This window comes from Lithohypha guttulata (assembly GCF_036872675.1).
Source record: "Lithohypha guttulata strain CCFEE 5908 chromosome Unknown scaffold_7, whole genome shotgun sequence".
Classification (NCBI taxonomy): Eukaryota; Fungi; Ascomycota; class Eurotiomycetes; order Chaetothyriales; family Trichomeriaceae; genus Lithohypha; species Lithohypha guttulata.
The window spans coordinates 71,740-91,297 of record NW_027042756.1 but is presented as its reverse complement, the minus strand read 5'-3'; the positions used below and the strand labels follow the sequence as shown (position 1 = coordinate 91,297).

The 19,558-nt window shown below is 47.9% G+C and overlaps 4 protein-coding genes across 4 annotated transcripts; 3 read left to right on the top strand and 1 right to left on the bottom strand.

The window, feature by feature from the left end:
* Nucleotides 1-485: 485 nt before the first annotated feature.
* PMT1 (Dolichyl-phosphate-mannose--protein mannosyltransferase 1) lies at nucleotides 486-3,353 on the top strand (the record flags this gene model as incomplete). The annotated part of the gene is made up of 2 exons (XM_064902195.1): nucleotides 486-2,810; nucleotides 2,859-3,353. 2 exons carry the CDS (start codon nucleotides 486-488, stop codon nucleotides 3,351-3,353), a joined length of 2,820 nt encoding a protein of 939 aa, XP_064751169.1.
* Nucleotides 3,354-4,630: 1,277 nt separating this feature from the next.
* Nucleotides 4,631-5,731, top strand: LTR64_007878 (uncharacterized protein; the record flags this gene model as incomplete). The annotated part of the gene is made up of 2 exons (XM_064902194.1): nucleotides 4,631-5,024; nucleotides 5,130-5,731. The coding sequence occupies 2 exons, from the start codon at nucleotides 4,631-4,633 to the stop codon at nucleotides 5,729-5,731; spliced, it is 996 nt and encodes a 331-aa protein (XP_064751168.1).
* A 288-nt stretch (nucleotides 5,732-6,019) lies between these two features.
* On the bottom strand, nucleotides 6,020-9,377 carry CDC45 (DNA replication initiation factor cdc45; the record flags this gene model as incomplete). The annotated part of the gene is made up of 2 exons (XM_064902193.1): nucleotides 6,020-6,829; nucleotides 6,957-9,377. The coding sequence occupies 2 exons, from the start codon at nucleotides 9,375-9,377 to the stop codon at nucleotides 6,020-6,022; spliced, it is 3,231 nt and encodes a 1,076-aa protein (XP_064751167.1).
* A 5,228-nt stretch (nucleotides 9,378-14,605) lies between these two features.
* LTR64_007876 (uncharacterized protein) lies at nucleotides 14,606-16,170 on the top strand (the record flags this gene model as incomplete). Its single annotated transcript, XM_064902192.1, is given in 2 exon segments — nucleotides 14,606-14,678; nucleotides 14,696-16,170. The coding sequence occupies 2 exon segments, from the start codon at nucleotides 14,606-14,608 to the stop codon at nucleotides 16,168-16,170; spliced, it is 1,548 nt and encodes a 515-aa protein (XP_064751166.1).
* Between the last annotated feature and the right edge of the window lie 3,388 nt (nucleotides 16,171-19,558).

The following is a 19,558-nucleotide window of genomic DNA, read 5'->3' as shown; positions in this document are numbered from 1 at the left end:
GTTGAACAGGTCCGATACAGTGTGCTGCTGACTCGATCTCCGCTCGCATATAAGAGATTGTGGTTTGTACAAAACGAGCGAACACACTGCTCATGGACATTATATCAAGACGGCTATTGAGCCTCACAAAGATTGATAATTGTCTGAACTTCCAAGCGGATATCTTGATAGAACTATCAGTGAGAGTTAGCCAACTACAGTGACCTTTCTGTCTAGCCACAGTCCAGGGGTTCAAATTAAGCTTCCTTTAAGGAGAAGACAACCTCCCACTTGATGCCAAGACCATCAGCCCATCGTAGCCTCGTGCACTGAAAGAGGAAAGTGCGGCCCCTGTGCAAAGGGGTCCGCTGAAGGGTTCACATGTGTGACATTAATGTGCAAAGTGTCCTGTCACTTCGGCCTGTCCATGTTCCCGTTTGTCCTAGTCATTCCTTCACCACTTCTATAATTCTAATTTTGTCTTTTTCGTCAAGCCATTTGCCAACATGGCACGAAAAGCAGGTAAATCTCCTGCTCCTCCTACGACTCGACCTGCGCCCGGCCCAGCGATGCCTATAGAGCCAACCTCGTTACAGCCTCAGACCACAATTACAAAGAAGCCTAGCAAGAGCAAGCTTAAGAAGAAGAGCTATGCCTCAGAAGGAGTCAGGGATAATGATATCTTTTTACTACCAGGATCTGACTACCAGATACTCGGTCTAATCACAATCATCGGCGCACTTGTCAGGCTGTTCAGGATATATCAGCCTACTAGTGTCGTCTTCGATGAGGTACACTTTGGAGGCTTCGCTTCGAAATACATCAAGGGCAAGTTCTTCATGGACGTACATCCCCCTCTGGCGAAGCTATTAATCACACTTGCTGGATGGTTGGCTGGATTCGACGGAGACTTCGACTTCAAGGACATTGGCAAGGATTATCTCGAGCCGCAGGTTCCGTACGTCGCCATGCGAATGCTTCCTGCTGTTCTAGGTATTGCCACGATTCCATTCATGTTCTTGTCTCTGAAAGCTCTCGGTTGTCGGACTTTCACAGCAGCCATGGGCGCTGCGCTTCTGATCTTCGAGAACGGTCTTCTTACACAATCTCGTCTCATCCTGCTGGACTCTCCTCTGGTGGTGTGTACAGCCTTTACTGCTCTGGCATTCATCTGTTTCTCAAATCAGCATGAGTTGGGTCCTGACCGTGCCTTTGACGCATCGTGGTGGTTCTGGCTGACTGCGACCGGTCTGGGCTTGGGCGCGACTGTCTCAGTAAAATGGGTCGGACTTTTCACAATCGCTTGGGTTGGTGTAATCACACTGCTGCAGCTCTGGGTTCTCCTTGCGGATACTCAGAACGTTACTCCCCGCAAGTGGCTCAAGCACTTTTTTGCCCGAGCCTTTTGCTTAATCGTTCTGCCAGTCTTCTTCTACGTCGGCATGTTCGGTATTCACTTCCTCTGCCTTGTCAATCCTGGTGATGGCGATGGCTTCATGTCGTCAGAGTTCCAGGCCACCCTCAACAATAAAGCAATGGCCGATACTCCTGCGGATGTCATTTTTGGAAGTGAGATCAGTCTGCGTCACTGGAATACTCAAGGTGGATATCTGCATTCTCATGCACACATGTACCCTACTGGCAGCAAGCAGCAGCAGATCACTTTATACCCACACAAAGATGAGAACAATGTATGGCTACTTGAAAACCAAACTCAGCCAGTGATTGGAGAGAATCAGACAATCGCCGGACCAAGGGCATGGGCAAACATGACTGAATACATCAAGGACGGTGATGTCCTCAGATTATACCACACTACGACCCACAGACGACTACATTCCCACGATCAACGCCCACCAGTCACCGAGGCTGATTGGCAACAAGAAGTCACCGCTTATGGTTATGAGGGTTTCGAGGGTGACGCCAACGATTTCTTCCGAGTCGAAATCATCAAGCACATGTCAGACGGCGCTCTCGCTAAAGAACGTCTTAGAACGATTCAAACGAAATTCAAGCTTGTTCATATCATGTCTGGTTGTGTTCTTTTCTCTCACAAGGTCAAACTGCCAGATTGGGGTTTCGAACAGCAGGAAGTAACCTGCGCTAAAGGTGGCACTCTTCCTAACAGCGTCTGGTACGTTGAGCAGAATTATCATCCACTCCTCGAAGGCGATGTCGAGAAAGTCAACTACAGAAACCCTGGTTTCTTTGGCAAATTCTGGGAGCTTCAAAAAGTCATGTGGAAGACCAATGCCGGTCTTGTTGAATCACACGCATGGGACTCGCGACCTACATCCTGGCCAATTCTCCGAAGAGGTATTAATTTCTGGGGCAAGGACCATCGCCAGATCTATCTTCTTGGTAACCCAGTCATTTGGTGGTCATCCACTTTGGCAATTCTTGCGTATGTCGCCTTCAAGGCTCTAGCTGTAATCAGATGGCAACGAAGCTGCAACGACTACTCGAATGTCACCTTCAAGCGATTCGACTATGAAATTGGTCAAACAGTGCTCGGCTGGGCTTTGCACTACTTTCCGTTCTTCCTTATGGCACGACAACTTTTCCTTCACCACTACTTCCCAGCCCTCTATTTCGCAATTATGGCATTATGCCAAATCTACGACTTTGGATTTCATCGTGTCTCTGGTCTAGGATTGAGAGAAAATCCGATGATCGGAAGAAGCTTGGCCGTTCTGTTCGTTGCTTTCTCTATCGGTGTATTCACACTTTACGCTCCTCTAGCCTATGGCAATAGATGGACTCAGAACGAGTGCAAGATGGTCAAGCTTTTCGATACTTGGGATTTCGACTGCAGCACCTTCCTTAATGATGTAAGTTACCAGGCTCTATTTGCCAGAAAACATAGCTAACATTACCAGTATTCTGAATACGCCAATATCGTCCCTGAAGGCGATGCCAAACCCACTGTTCCATCGCTCCAAATTCCTTCGAACAAAGGTGCTGAAGAAGCAGTCACACCTCAAGCTCAGCCAGCGGCAGGTATTCCTCCTCCAGATGCCGAGCACCCCAATCAACAGAAGGTCCTGGGTCGCGAGGAGCGCGTTGAGTATCGTGATCAAGATGGTAATCTACTCGACGATGCTCAAGTTTCTGCTCTCCTTGCGGAAGGAAAAGCTTCTTTCAGCACAAAATACGAGACAGAAACCAAGGTGGTTGATGAGCATGGAAACATTATCCCTGAGAGTGCTGTCGCTCCTGAACATCCGGATGCAGAAGGTGCTAATCCTGATACCAAGGGCAATGTAAAGCCGGGGACGGAAGTGCCAAGAGCGGAAGTCAGTCTGGATGATTCACGAGAAGAGCAGTTGAGGATGGCCAAGCCAGCTAGTGATGCTAGTGAGGCGACGAAGTAAAGAGAGCAATCTATGGTGGCTATTAAATGTTGATGATGATCAATTGACACAATGTACCATCTGTGACGAGCAAAATGTGATAGTAGACATGGTAGAATGAAACTGACCATGACGGATTTACTTTCAAGCTCGACATGATGCCCCTGGCATTTACTGCGCTATAGTGTCACCGCCCTCGCATGTACTTTGCAAGGTTGTCTGTTGATGGTTTCATGCAGTAACATTTACCTGCAAGTTCCTCACCACGAAGATGCTCTGCTGACTGCGCTGTTCTATATGTATTGAGCTGCATGAAGCGTTTGAATAAAATAGCAGTTTGTGGACCCGCAGCACAGTCATATCAAGACAGACGTTGTCAGTTGTTCAATTCTCTCAAAAGTTCGACCATTCTGGTATGACCACTCTCGACATGAGAAGTATTGGACCTGAGCGTGTCCGTTCCGCAGTCCGAACAGCCAGTGTGGGTAGGCTGATCGTATTAACGATTATCTCTTTCTCAGTTACAATACCGAATTGTGGTGTGTATACTACGTAATGCTAACTCATGGCGTTAGGAAGCCGTCAGTCCGACGTGGAACACACTTCTCCATCATCAACGAATATCGTACACTTTGCTGAGATATGCTATTCATACGCGACACTCCATTGTAGACGTGTCTGACGTGAGTCCGTCACCGAAGCGAAGGCCTCATTCCGTCCTCCAGTCATTATATATGCACTATTTCTGGGTGTTTTGAGCCACGCAAAAGATTGGACAGCTTTTGACAGAGCAAGGCACGACACAACATCGATATAGAAGCCCATTGATGAATGACAGGCTCTATAGTACTGAGCAGGCACGAAGTCGAATCACATATCTGCGAATTGAAATATATGTTCGCTACTGTCACTACCAACGGCCCATGCGTCGGCCACACCGTTGCAGGTATGAACGACGGTCTACCTTTGATAGGCTCTGAAGAAATCTCTTGTGTTGGAAAACCATGTAAGCCGGGGCATTACGATGTCGAGTCAAAAATCGCGTGATGCTCGAACCTCTCGGAGACATTTAGATGTGTCCGAAAGAGGTAACATTACAACAGCCAGTGCAATTGCGGCCTAAAGCCAACGATAAGTCGAACACAGCGCGGGGCCATGAAATGCCGAGCAGACTTGCGGGTATAAAGCCTCGTAAGATTTCCCGTGGTAGTCGAGCACATATGCAGGACACTCAGTAACAGAATCTATCTTGTCTCAAAGAGGAGACCTCAACAACCTTTACGAAACGGATACATAAAATGTCAGCCTCGAAGGTCTACGATTCATTAATAATCGGTGGTGGTCCTGGTGGTCTCAGCGTGGCTCTGGGACTCGGTCGTCAAAACCGTTCCTGCCTCGTCATCAGTCACAAACACTTTCGCAACGACGGCATAGAAGCTTCGCATGCTGTTCTCGGTCACGATCATGTTCATCCGCAAATCGTACTATCTCGTGCTCGTGATCAAATAGCACGTTATCAAAACACATCCTATGCCCTTGCAGAAATCATCTCTGCTCAAAAGGTAGCACTCCCACAATGGAGAGGCCATGAAGGATTCAAAATCGAGAGCAGGGAGGGGGAAACTTGGTATGGCAAGACCTTGGCACTAGCAACTGGCGTTCGCGACCTGTTCCCCAGCCTGGAAGGCTATCGTGAGAACTGGCCAAGGAATATTTACCAGTGCCTGTTCTGTGATGGATGGGAGAGGAGGAGAAGTGAAAAAGCTGTTTTGTGCTATCCTGAGCTGAAGATACAAGATGTGAAGATGGCGAGCATGGCTTTGGGACAGGATACTACCAAGAATAAAAATGGTACAGCAAAGGTCACGATCCTTACTAATGGCCCGTATAAGAGCAATAAGGTGGATCCTGCTCTGGCGAAGCAGCTGAAAGCAGTCATGGCTCGCGGTGTCAAGCTCGACCAACGGGGAGTAACCAGGCTCGAAGACACGACGAAAAAGAACGAAGGTCTATATGTCCACCTCAAAGACCACGAGACTGGTGAAACGGAGAAGGTGTTCTTCGCCTTCCTTGTTCACAAACCAAATACACAGCTCAATGCTAGAAACCTGATAGAACAGCTGGGTTTAGAGATCACGCCTGGCATGTTTGGAGACATCATCGAAACAAAACCGCTGATGCCCGCAACCAACGTACCCGGTGTATACGTCGCTGGCGATGCTGGAAATGTTCTGACGCATGTCACTACTGCGTTGAGCACTGGTATTGGTGCTGCAGGTGGGATTGTGCATTATCTGAATGAGAAGGACGACGAGGATGCTCTAGAGTCTATCGGGCAAGGTGGCATTCCAGATAACAGGAAACAAATTGATGGCACTGGTTGCAGCACAGACACATAGAAGATGGTCACCACGATAGAGCAGTTGGTGCACACGCTGAGGCGAAGTCAGAATCTCATTTTGATACAGTCAGATTGTGGTAAATTAATGCTACTGCACATGGGAAACACCTGATGCGTTACTCGTCATTCAATCTGAACGTGGAGCCTTTCAGACAAGGTCAAGACTTGGCCGACTTCTGCTCATTTCCATTACTCTCCTCCTCGCCCGTTTCCTACGTTCTGTATCCTCATTCTTGATGTCTTCCTCACTTTTCTCCTCGTTCAACCGACACCAGGTTCCGATCCACTAGATTAGTCCTCGTGCCATCGTCCACCTCATCCAATTACACTCCCTGGAAGCCAACACCTTCCATCCTTCAACGTCTCCACTCGTGTCGACTAGCACCAATCGTCCACCCATGGCCAACGTCCCCCCGCAACAATCGAAAAGACTTCCAAACTCCCAGCCCAGCTGCAACTCCACCAGGCCAACTTTCTTCTGGACCTCGGCTCTCTCCAGATCAGCATACATCAGACTCAGATGAGGAGCGTATTCACTTTCCGCCCACTTCTTCCCTTCTTCGTCGCTAATGCCCAAACCTTGAGATCTACACGCGCTCGCAAGTTTGACTAGGTTCTCATCCTTCTTTGCGCGTAACGTGAGTTTTCTGAAGAAGACGTCCCCCACCTCTATTTCTTCGAGCTCGATCGTCGGCTCGACCTTTTCCTTCTGAAATTCAGTCGGCAGGGACAAGTTATCTAGCCAGGACTGTGCATCGGAGCCGTATGTTGACGGTGAGATCTCAGAAGTTACAGTGACATGAGGGAGAAACCTGAAGTTGGATTTCGGCACACGAGGGAAATCTGAGGGGATGGTTTCTTGGATTAGTGAGAGGAGCGATTTGTTGAATGGGTGATCGTCACGAGGTGGGATGACCCAGAGGGATGATTGTGGCATTTTGAAGAGGTTGTGAGATATGTAAGAATGGTAGTAGGCGGATGTTGATGCTAAGAAGTATAGTGAAGACTGAATGCCAAGGTTGATGCCCCACTTCCGCTGGACCGGGGTTTGATTTGTCAGGGACGAATCTTGTCCAGAGCCACATTTGACACTCCGCTACAAAGGTTTGAATGTAGATCTATGACTGATACCTTTATTGCTTACACCTCGCAAAGACCAGATCAACGAACTCAACGCTCACTAATGCTATGGTAACCAAATATCGCTTCGCTCATTTACCAACGACAATTTTCAGACTCAATCCTTCCAGAAATCCGCCTAGATCCTCCTTCTTTACCTCAACAACACAATGATCAAAACTATCTATCTTGACTCGTGCTTGTGTTTCCTCCACAACTTCCTGGAAAGCAATACCAAATCTGTTCCTTCCATATCCTCGCTTCTCTTGTTCTCTAGTCCTTTGCTCTTCCACTTCTTCATCATCAGACTCCTCTTCCTCCTCGCTCTCCTCCTCGTCGTCACTCTCACCATTGAGCTCGGCCTGTAATCGTCGTGCTGCTCGTTTCTCCTCCCTAACCTTTTTCTTAACTTCTCGTTCCGCCTGCTTCTTAGCTTTCCTATCAGCTTTCTCCTTACGTGCTTCGAGGTCTTCTCCCGAACCAATACCACCTCCGGTGCCAACAACGACGTATGTTCCCCTGGCTTCATCGAGTGCAGCTAAAACGAAAGGTATTGCAGCATTTGTACCCTTCTTGTCTCTTTCGCTTACAGCCACAGCTTCTGCTACCCACAAGGCAAGCTTGACTAACGCACCAGGTGAGTTTGCGAAAAGACTCAAATCAGGCCCATCCTTGACAACACCCATACGAAAGGCTCGGAGATGGCGAAGTTGATGCTTGTTCAGTAATTGCGATCCAGTTCGATGAATTGATCGTAGAAGAGTTTGGGCTTTTGGTACAGCTGCCAGGAGTAAATTAGGATGATTCGGTGCAAGAGCATCGAATGCCTGGAAATACTTTTGCACAAGAGCTTCCGATCTGTCAGCCACTTCATCAACGTCCGTCTGCTGTGTTGATGAATCACTTGTTCTTGCTGTCTTTGCCGGAGTGACGACTTCAAGGATAGCGCTCACAATGATACTGACGTCGACAGCACTAAGTTGCGCTTTCCATCCCCAAGTTCGAAGAAATCCCCAGCCTTCTTGTTCATATGTGGCTGATCCTTCTCCAACTGGTACGAGCTCTTCAAGACCATACATATTTGCATATTTCAGTAGCCGTTCCCGCAGATCAGCCCTAACAGCCACGTTCATATGCATATATCCTTGCTTACACTGTTGCAAGCTGATGCCCATCTTCGCCAGTAGTTTGTGCAATCTTTTGACTCCAGATTCGTTCCATACGTGCAACCGTGACGCGAGGTAGGGTGAGTGTAACATGCTTTCGTACAACGACCAATGTCTCAGAAGCATAAACCTAGGATCGGGAACAAGTTGTATTGAGGAATCCGTCGCTGATGTGACTGGTGGTCTCGAGCTCGAAAGTGATTGTCGTCCGTTTGTAGGAGGATTCAAACGTCTTGTCTCATCTCTGAGCAAAGCGTAAGTCCTCGATGATCTATTCATTCGCCAACTGTGTGTCAATCCGCGCGAGATATCTGGTTTAGCATGCGGTGTACCTAAACCAGTACTAGTGTGACCAGAAAGTTCGAGAGATGTGACTCCAACAATTGCGAGCCATAAAAGGTCATTGTCCTCCCTACCTAGCTCAGACGCCAGAGAATATGCTAGTGATGATATTGGCTCGGAGTAGGATGTGCCCAGACTGTAGTAGTCTTGCAACACTTTTTCATGTGATATTCTTAATGATTGTAACTTCTTCCGTAGGTCTTTGGCCGACGGCTCTTTCGGTTTAGGTTGTAGTGTTGGTGATTGTGAATGACTTCGGTGTGAGGCAATGGTTGAGTTTGAATTACTTCTCCGTCGCTGCTGTGGCCTTTCTTCATCGTCCGACTCGTCTCGATCTGACCATGATTTACGTTTCCGTGACTGAGAACTGCCATGCGAATCATCGTCCTGCACATCCTCACTTTCCTCATCTTCTAGGTCATCATCCACTTCTGGCATTTCAGCCAACGAATAGAAAGCATCTTGCTCAGCTGAAAGCTCATCGACAATATCGCCGTCGTCAAAGACAATAATACCACCTCTTCCAGACCTGTAGGATTTTTGAATGCAGCCTTTCTCTACTCCAGGTGTTCGTCGTGGTAAGGAGGTCGAACTCGTATTGCTTGCGTAAGAAAGGCCTCCAAACACGTTGGACAAATTCCACGGTCTTCTTGCGTCCAATACCCAGACTTCGACATCTCCCGTGTCATCCTCCTCTTCAGATTCCAATCCAAGCTGACTGGCCAAATCGACAAGTCCACCTACACCAAGACATATCACCACACCACCAGATCCTCCTTCACTTGTTTTCATAGGTCGGACTAGTCTCTCTCCAACATTCTGCAAGTCTGCGTATCCTGCTACTGGCTGGATTCGATAGGAGACGTAGTCGCGTCTGAAGAGGCTTGTAAGGACTCGACACGCACATATCGCGTCCGTTTCGAGAGAAGATATGATCAGAACAGGGGATGAAGACGGTTGATGAGATCTGAGTAGATTGTTGTACAAGTGCGAGATCAGCTCGCGTGGGAGATACATAGTGAAATGCGGATCGTGGGACCAGGTAGGAAAAGGTGCATGCTGTACAGAATCTGAATGGTTATTGCATCGTGACTGCTTTTTGACTTGTAAGAATCTTGTCTTCGTGGTACTATAGCTCTAAATGGGTATTACTGCTGCTATGCTAGAAGATGAGCAGACCACGACGCGCACCGCATGGTATTTTGGCGCGTTTCGACGCGTCCTGAAATGCCTTACAACCTTAAATTACATCATGAGGTGGGCTCGTCGTCATTGCGTGGATGACTGATCTCGATTGCCGTACTATCAACATGGCAATTACCGCTCAGTTTGCAGTTTCGGAAAGCAGCTTCCACGCGAGAGCACAGCCAAATGAATCTCTACCTTCAGAATGACTCTTTGTCTGCGCTGTCTTCTTCAAAATCATGTAGCATGCTGGCACGTTCAGGACGGTGCCACTGGCATCGGACACGTCCTGACTATACGTTATGCCTTTTCTTTGGACCGAAAATACTGTCATCAGCATGCTCTCACATCTGTCTTCAAGCAGCAGTCGCACGTCTTCGCCATGATATCCCCTCAACTCTCGAGCCATTCCACAAGTTCAGTTAACCACTCATCGTGTACTAGCAATATATTCCATTCTCCGTAAACACCGCAAACAAAGTGTGGGGTACTGTGCGGTCTATACCAAGCTGCTCTCGACACTGCAAGACCTCGGAGATATCCCTCTCTAGGTCCGTCACACTACCCCTGCTCAGGCAGAGACAGCTCCCGTTTGGTGATCGTGGGGATACCACCTTACAGCTAGACCCTGTCCGGGAGTGGGCGTACCTCCCTTCGTCTCTCTAGCAGGCCCGACGAGTTCAGCCCAGAATTGCCGCAAGATGAAACGCTTTATCAACAAAACACAAATGAATAAGGCACACTGGGCAAGCTGCGATACGTTCAGACTTTCTCTTCACCCATTGTCAACACATCCACACGGACCTCATGAAGGTCTCGCATTCGACTTGATCGTGTTGTGCGCTGTTGTTGTTAGTGTTCGATAACCTTCGATCCCTCGCATTTTGCTTCTGCCTTACCACGTCCGTCGCAAGAAGGATTTCTGATCTATGAGCGTGAAGGAGAGAGGTGCTGCACGTTATGGTCAGTTCTCTTCTCTAATACTCAAAGTGAGCTCAGGTTACCTACCTGGGCTTCTGTGGTTACAGAACTTGCCGTACTTAGGCAGACTGAATATCCTGTGGAATAGCTGGAGTTGCTGTAGGGAAAAAAAGCAAGAAAGAATCTCAAGTCGCAGAGAAGAGAAAGCACGATGCATGGCCGTGTTTCCAGCTAACATTTGTGGGTCCGATTGTCACTTTTTTTGCAGTCGAATGTGTTTACACATTACTTGTCACTTACAACCTTGCAACGAAAAACGATAGTGAAGGTGCCGCCCGCCTCGAGCGATCGCGGCATGGTTGACGTCCATTCACTGACCATCTCGTGCGCGTCTCTGCAACCTCTCCGCAAGTCATGGTCAAGCATAGTCTTCCACCAGTCTTCTCGTCTCGTTCACACGACTTCGCACTTCTGATCTTGATTTGACCCATGGCAGCGACCGATACGTGCGAAATAAATCGACGGCGTCTTCACGGTCAGGAGCTCCAGTTTCGGGTTCAACTGGTGGACCTTCCAGTAATTCAGTTGATAAGTCACAGGCGCATCAATGGCCCGCAAGCGAGGGCGAAATACACACTCATCACGAGGCTCAGACACTAGTACTCCTGTCCATCAGCGAGAGATTACTACTGGTAACGATTCAAACACATATACCACCTCAGCAGACAGCACTGTCAGATTGCCTGAATCGCTAGAACTACCGAACAAGCCGATCAAATCGTGCGAAATACTGGGGGCTGAGCTGAACCTGGATTCAGCTGAAAGAGAGATTGTATATTCTGAATGCGCGGCTGATATCTTTTATGGTGAAAATTATCATCACATGCACAGGCGTGTGGCAAAAGAGGACGTGAAGATGTGGGATATATGTGGTGAGACCCATCAGAGTGCCAGAGAGGTTTTCTATACTGATGGCTCACGACAACACCACAAACTTCGACCTGAATTGGAAGAAGCTAAGAGATGCACGACTGCTGCAGAAACGATTAAGGTCGGTGATTCCTTCTCGCTGCTGACCGCAGATCAAGTACAACCTCCGTCTGGGCATTTCAAATCACCTTGTCAGAGCCACGAAGCTTCGGTAGAGTCCAATGTTTGTGTAAAGGTGCGCTGTATGCAATCAAGTGCTGAGGAAGATACTCTCAATCAAGTATCCAGAAACGATGTGTTGCTGGTTCCGACGGCAGGTTTCGGCGTTGTCTGGAGAGAAGATCGCACTCAGCCCGAGCATTGGTCCGAGCTAGGTTGCCGACTCCTTCCTCCGCGTTTAGACAGCAATGTAGCTGAATTCATGGCTCTGTGTAGGGCTACGCAGTTGATGTACGATCGTTGCTTGGCCAATGCTACAATTATCGAGATTGTCGTCTATTGTGACAGCGCCGGGGCACTCAGGACTTTCCACTACAATAGACAAAGACCCGCAGGGCGAAAGAAAATTATCCCCTTCTTGAAGGAGTTGATAATCGCAAAGGTATTGTTGCAGTGTTTGAAAGATCGTGGTGTGAGAATACAGTTTCGAAAAATTCCTGCTCACACAGGTATAGCTGGTAATCACCATGCCGACAGATTAGCAAGAAAGGCCGCGAATCTCAGTCAGCATCATCTAGTGCCCGTCTATAAGCCCTTGGCAGATCATCCAGTGCTTGCGGAGTATAAGCGCAAATACCAACTGAGAGGTCAGACGCCAAGTATCGATGGAGAACAAGACCCAAGCCTTAAGACATATGTTCCACCACAATGTACTTGTTCCAAGAAACGAAAGCTGATGGCTGAGATAGACGGTACAGTAGAGGGCTACGATTCAGTCTTGTGCCAAGGTTGCCGGGAAATCAGAAAAGAGCAAGGCGATCAGCAAGGTAATGTTGCTTTCTCTTCAAATGTACTATCAGAAGACGGCAGTGTCCTAAGGACCGAGGAAGTCATAATCACTCCGACACACTACATGACCTGGGAAGATGGCAAAGTTATTGGCTTTTATGAGCACTTGCCTTACGCAGAGCAAGAACGGGAATGTGCAGCAATCACACGCCTATTCCAATATCGGGCCAAGAAAATGCTGATCTGCATCTGAGCACTCCGCCTGCACAAACAGAGAAACCTGATCTATGTTTAGAAGGACCACCAGCAAAGAAGCGAAAGGTTACGAACAAGTCATCCAGCCGCATCGATATGCTTACAAACACACCAAGTCAAGACTGTGGTAGGTCAGAAACAGAGAGAGCAGCACACTTTGACGGCTCGATCGCTCTGAAGGCAAGTCATTCCTACCCGAAGAAGAATGTCAAGGCTGTCAATGAACAATCAACGAGCAGTGAGCCAAATGATACTGGTACAAAGGTAGGCAGCCATCATCCAACTCTAGTGCAGCCTTTCCAACCTTTTCGCGTGTCCATAGGATGTCCCGGGCTTCAACGCCCTCCACTTAGCTGGCGCCACTCTCTATGAGTTCTGTCGTGACCACGACTTTTCTTGGAAGCTATTCATCTACCACGGTCGAGCTCCGTGCACATTTCGACTTCAGCGTGTTGTGTATTGTGTCATTGAGGCACTGTTCAATCTTATATCGCCAACCCTGTGCTACCGAGCGGGTCGGTTCAGTCGCCATGCTTTCCAGGTGGAACTTGCATCAGTACTCGAGCAGGTACAATATATTGAAACTGTTCTCAACACAGTACTAGTCACCTACGTGGCACATCGCGTTCTAGTGTAAGGTTTAGGTGCGTTCCTGGCGAAGGACATGTCACTGGGATTCGAAGTAATCAAGCAAGGAATGTGAAAGAAGTCGATAACAGCGCGGTGAACTGGGGACGCGTGGAATGTTTGAGAATAGTGCACAAAGTCAGTAGTCAAAAGTCGCCCTTTGTGCTCTACATCCTTGTTGTGTCTGATCTCATTCTCACCGTTCTCGTCTTTGTTCATCTTGTAGTCTGCTCAATCTTCTCTGCTATGGCTGCATGTCCCTCGATGGTAGGATGAAAAGTCCTTGTCAGACCCGCAAATCTGCTCAGCGGATGCGCTAAGACTCTCTGCTGCTCACTTCCATATGTAGGGGATAAACCCTGTTCACGCATTTGCCTGTTTCTCGCTGGGGCTTCTCTGAAGAACCACGTTCCCTCCCCGTCAGGTCGAGGCTCAACAGCACCTTCTTCACAGAATCTGTGTCCCTCGAAAAGAGCATCGATGTCAACATAGACCGCACCATGTGCCTCAGCACTTCCCCTGATCACGTCATTTAGCATTACCACGAGCTCATTCAACGATCGTCGCAACTCATTCGAAAGCACGTTGACAGGATTCGTCACACTAAAAGACACACTATTACATTGACTCGTCTCAGCATCGAAAAACCGAGCATAACCCAGGATAAGTAGTCTAGCATCCCTCTTTTTCAACCTCGTCGTAAGTTTGACCGTGCGATCGAAGTGTTCCATGAAATCTGTTGACTGCAACGCTTTTTTAGCTCGATTCAGTTCACGATCACAGCTCGACAAAGGGTGCCATTGTTGTACACATTCATTCAGTAGAGGAAAGAAATCGACTTCGTTTCCACCAACTTGTATCGTGATCAGATCAGCGGCGAGGATGTGATGAAGCTGATACCATATCACTGTCTTTGTAGTAGCGCCTGAACAGGCCACGTTCTGGAAATGAGGATGGAACCAGTGATTGGTAAGGCCTAATGTCTCAGCAATCTGGACTGGATATGCTTCTGAGAAACGACCACAGGTTGCGTCTAGGTGAGGAAGGAGGCGAGATGAGCCGGCACCATCACCCGCTGGATATGAGTCACCAAGTGCAGCGTAGGAGCGAATTGTTTGTGCTGTTGAAAGTGTAGATGTGAGGCTCGTGAATAAAATGATACAATAGTTGATGAACCTCATTGTTGCCGGGGTCACTGCCAAGGTTACATCTCCAGATGGTATTGAACAAGACGACTCTTGCTCAGCTCTGTGCTAGTGTTCCCATAGAGAAGGCAATAAGAGACTCCTCCTCTTTCGAGAGGATGACTGATCACCAACACTCGTGTAATTGATGTTCATCGAGGTCGTCGCCCAAACTAGTTTAGCTCTCTCTTTCACATGACATCACCACCAAATTATACCCAAACGCGTGTTGCGAACTTCGACTTCGAACATTCACGTGTAGCTACATGTATGCACGCGTTTTAGGGAGATTGATTTCGCGCCGAAATGTACTCATGAACTCTTCACCATTAGGAAATGCTCCTCTACTATCTTCATCCAAAGATCCACCACTAAGACTGACTCCCCCATTCAAGGATGTCCATTTGTTACCACCAAACGGAGGACGAGGCATGAAACGCGCAGCAAATGGAAAGCCGAAAGCACAGCCGAAGGCGCAAGTACCTGGCTATACCGATGTTGAACCTCGAAAGCGTGATGATGGGGAGATAATCTGGCCTGCTCCAGTCGAAGTGCTTGACAGAGCTCGTGCATTCTTGAAACAATGCGCCAAGGCAAACAAGAAAGTGCTAATTGTGCCGGACAAGGATGCTGATGGTTTGTCTTCTGGTGTGATCGTACATCGGACACTTACAACTCTGGGACTTGACAAGAATCTCCTGGATGTGCACCTTCACAAACGCGGTAGCAGTATTCATGCTGAAGATGAACGTCAAGCTATGTCCGATAAAGATCCTAGCTTTGTCATCGTCCTGGATCAAGGCAGTATCAAAGCGCCACCGATCATCGACAATCCGGAAACTCAAACCCTTCTCCTTGATCATCATCTCAGCGACGTCTTTCCTGATCGTGCTCAGGTAGTCTCAGCCTGCCACTATCCACCTGTCGCGACATCGTCCCTACTCACTTACGAGATATGCAAAACGTTACATCCTTCCTTATCCGAGAGTCTCGCATATCTCTGCTGTGTTGGCACTCACGGCGACCTCGGCAATACTCTCAAATGGTCACCGCCCTTCCCAGACATGTCCGCCACATTCAAGCAATATACTAAGAAGTCGATCAACGATGCGGTCTCTCTCGTCAATGCACCTCGTCGAACGGCGAAGTACGATGTCATAACAGCCTGGAACGCCCTCCTGCAATCAACTCAACCGTCAGATCTCCTCACCAGTGGCCGTCTCCAAGCAGCTCGTGCTGAGATCAATGCTGAAGTTGAAGCACATACACATACCCCGCCGAAATTCACACCTGATGGCAAAATTGCAGTTCTGAAGATAAACACAAAAGCTCAAGTCCATCCTGTCATCGCCACAAGATGGGCTGGTTACCTCTCCTCGAAGAAACTCGAAATTGTCATGGTCGCAAATTACGGTTACCTTGAAGGCATGGTCAACTTCAGCTGTCGTATAGCGAGGACGGCTCGATCACAAGACCCTCCTGTCAATATCATCGAGAGTCTCAAGGCCGCTGCCGATTTGAGTACCGACGGTTTGCGAGAGCGAATGGGTGAGAGTTTTGCAAGAGGTCACAAGGAGGCTAGCGGTGGTGTTGTGCCTGTGGAGGCGTTTGAAGAGCTGTACAAGGTTATGAGGGTTGGTGAGAAGGTCGAGAAGACGGAAAGTGAAGAGGAAAGAGAAAGGAAGACGAAGAAGACAAAGATGATTGAGAAGAGTCCTCAGAAAAATACTTTGGGCAACTATTTTGCGAAGAAGGCATAATTCAGGTCAGTGTTGATGGGAAGAGATATCCGTTACCACAGATTGTTGAGGAGATGCCTTTTCAAGTCGGGCGTCCTCCTGAGATACTGGATGTGTTGAAAAGGCACATGCATGTTAACATGGCCCAGCGTTTTCTTCGGACGTCAAATCCTCATTCCCGTGTCTTCCACACATTCTCAGCATATCTCTACCTACAACAAATCTACCTTGAAACCAGATTCGTGCCTGACGTCACTGTTCGGTTTTCGTCAGCATCAAATCGTTCTGGTACACGGCCTTCCAGATCTTCTGAGTGCCAGAATCCAAAACTTGTCAGTATCCCACCGTGGTCAGAGACACATCGAGGTCTTACATTTGAACTGTGGCTGTGAACGGGAATGCCTTGAATAGTCCTCACAGTTTTCTCAGAGTATGCATTCAATGGTTCCTGCGATGTTCTCAGCTCGTTGCAAAGCTGAGTCGGTATGCATACACACGCAGCTCTCATGTCTCACACTACGGAATATTTTGTGTTGGAGCATTATACGGGAGACCTATCTATTTGGGACCAAACTTGGGATTCACACTGCACGAGCTCAGCTTCGGAGTACTTATACTCCATTGGGATGGAGTTTCTCAAGCAGTGCCTCATTGTGATTACAGATCAACTCTCTGGACTTTCTGGTATCAGGTTCTGCGAATTGCTGGTGTTCTAATATGGTCTTGTCGAAGTCGATAACCCACATCTTGTCACGCTTTGTGGAGAGCATACTGCATTATGATCAGAAGTTGTAAGAGGTATTGTATTGAGGATATAGGGTTAAGTATGCACCTATATATGTGCAGAACTATCAGACCATAGCCTCTCTTACTACATCGGAGCATCAACGTCGAAGGTCCATGCTTGCCATCATTAGGGAAACTCGAGACAATTACCATTGACATCTGACGATCTCTTCTAGCACACGTCAATTCAGCCACTAAATAGCGAAAGATTGCAGGAAGCCTCAGTGCGCTCTCATCCCATCGCATATCTAGGTTTCCACGAACACCTTTCCGTTCAGGATCATAAGGAGACCACGACAAAGTCTTAAGGTTTAGAGCAACTTGCGCCATCTAAGGGAGGTCATGTCTTCTGAATAGGTCTCAACCAAGATCAGTACTGTCCAGACTGAAATGTTTGATGTAGGATTTTTCCCGAGTTCGATGCAAAAGGGTATGGAAGGCGGAAGGGCTTCCGGGACAAATAGCCAACTATCATGAAGGAGGCTTCTTGGAGGACGTATCTCCCTGCCTCATATTTGACAATCCTTTCTGGCTTGTTAGCACAAGACTGCTGCCGTGTTGAAAGACTTACCAAAAAATTCCACTGGCCTTTCTCAGTATATGAGAGCCATTCGTTGAACATGTTCTCTCTGGTCACTATGTCTTCACTATGATAGCCCCAGATTCTCCAGTGAATATGATGGGACAACTCGCACCAGACCATGCTGGCAGCTGCATGTGGAGGAGGCTCGCACTTTAGAGGAGGACCTATATCGTCATGTTGCACAAGATTCAAAATATCGAGCAGCAACTCAGCTCGAAGGTCATTGGTGTTCGTCATAATCAAGAGGTCAAAGACAGTAGTACGAAGTGACTGATCCCGGATGGTTGTGTTTGAGCCGATATTGAGCACATGGGTTGGATGAACACATCATATATGTACCTATTCTGCATGGTTACAAGTCAGGAATTTCTCTTCCTGTGGCGTTGAGTGATAGACGCGAAATGAGCATGTGCACTAATGTATACCCTGGAGTGTCTCTCAACTTGGTAGCAGGTTGCCCCCTACAGACAGCCTGTCATATTTGGGCCATCTTGCTTACAACTTGGGCCATGAGTCATTTCATCCGTGATGAAAGGTGTACCTTGGGTCTTATTTCCATACCTGTTGCTGTATGCGTTCAGGTTCACGCCGCTGTTCTTGATAAGTACATTACAGATACGCCAAAACCGTTGCTGATTGCTCTTCTAAATCAAAGATCAGAGTTTAGAGCTCGCTTCCTCCCATCCCGCATCAGGAAAACGATTCTAAGGACGGATGCGGTAACTGCACTAGAGGTTCTGGAGAACTTGTTTAGCCGACCAGGAATTGCGTTGTAACCACTACTGAGCTTCCACTTCGAACGTCTGAGCTGAAGGAAGAGCTCCGTCTATACAGCGACCGTCGGCACAGTATTTAAATTCTGCACAATTGTCCTGAGATACGATGTCGTTGATTAGAGCTAGGAGGCACGATGTTCTTGGCCTTGTCTCTGGGTAGTCTTCTTCAAACGCCTTCATGCTTCACATTGAGCTCAGAGAGTGGTCCACAAGAACACTGAACGATTCTTTTATCGTCAATACGGTCCGAGGACTTTACATTGCAATGTCTAAACTTTCGGCGGTACAGAGATGCTCACGAAAAGGACTCAATCAACAGCTAAACTCGACAACCACTGACACTGTATGAGATCTTCACTTCATGGCATCTCAAGGCTTCAAAGTGACAATTCCAACTCTTTTAAGTGATGAGGATCCACCTTTACCTGGACAGACCTGCTTATCTGTCACAAACCACAAGTTTCTGCATGCGATAAACAGCCGCCCAGCAGAGAGCAAGACATATATGACTGTCCAACTCTAGGAATGATTTCTCATGCTTCTAATCTCATAACCCTAGTATTGGGACAGCCGGACATAAGCATCCATTGCAGCCAACGCCATGATCATGAATTCTGAGGAGGCGGAGTTTTCATATGCCACAGGTTGGTGCCACTTTACTGAATCAAGTCGAAAATAGCTGATAGCTACGTGCACCTCCACCATACTAGGCCTTACCTCCTGAAGAGACGTTGTCAGCTCTCTCGCCCGATGAGCGGCTCTTCTTGTACAGAAAGTCCCTTCACGTCGACGAAGAAGCTGTTTACAGTGAAGCTCACCCCCTCTCTAAATTCGAATTTGCCGCCAGCGATATCCTCGACAACCCTTGCAGCGAAACCTTGCTATACCTCGCTACGTCTAATACATGGATTCAAGTCGTTGTGTATGCTCACGAAAATGAACGACTAGACAACACCGTACTGGAAATTTCCGAACCTTTCTCCGCGCCAATTGATAAGCTCTCAACATCGTACATTCAATACCTCGAGCGGCAAACTGCTCCGACTATCCATCTTGGACGTGATTGTGGGACAGAAGTTTCAGCTTCAGCTGGCATGGTTCTTGCAAGCGTGTTCTTCGTTCACAACAAGCTTGCATGAGTCTGCTTCAGTGGAAGATTGCAAGATCTCGAAATGGACCATGGTTTCAATGCCACCTTTCAATTGAGTCACAAGTTTGATCAAGACGACACAGTGTACTCAACTTTGCTAGCTGATCTCTTACT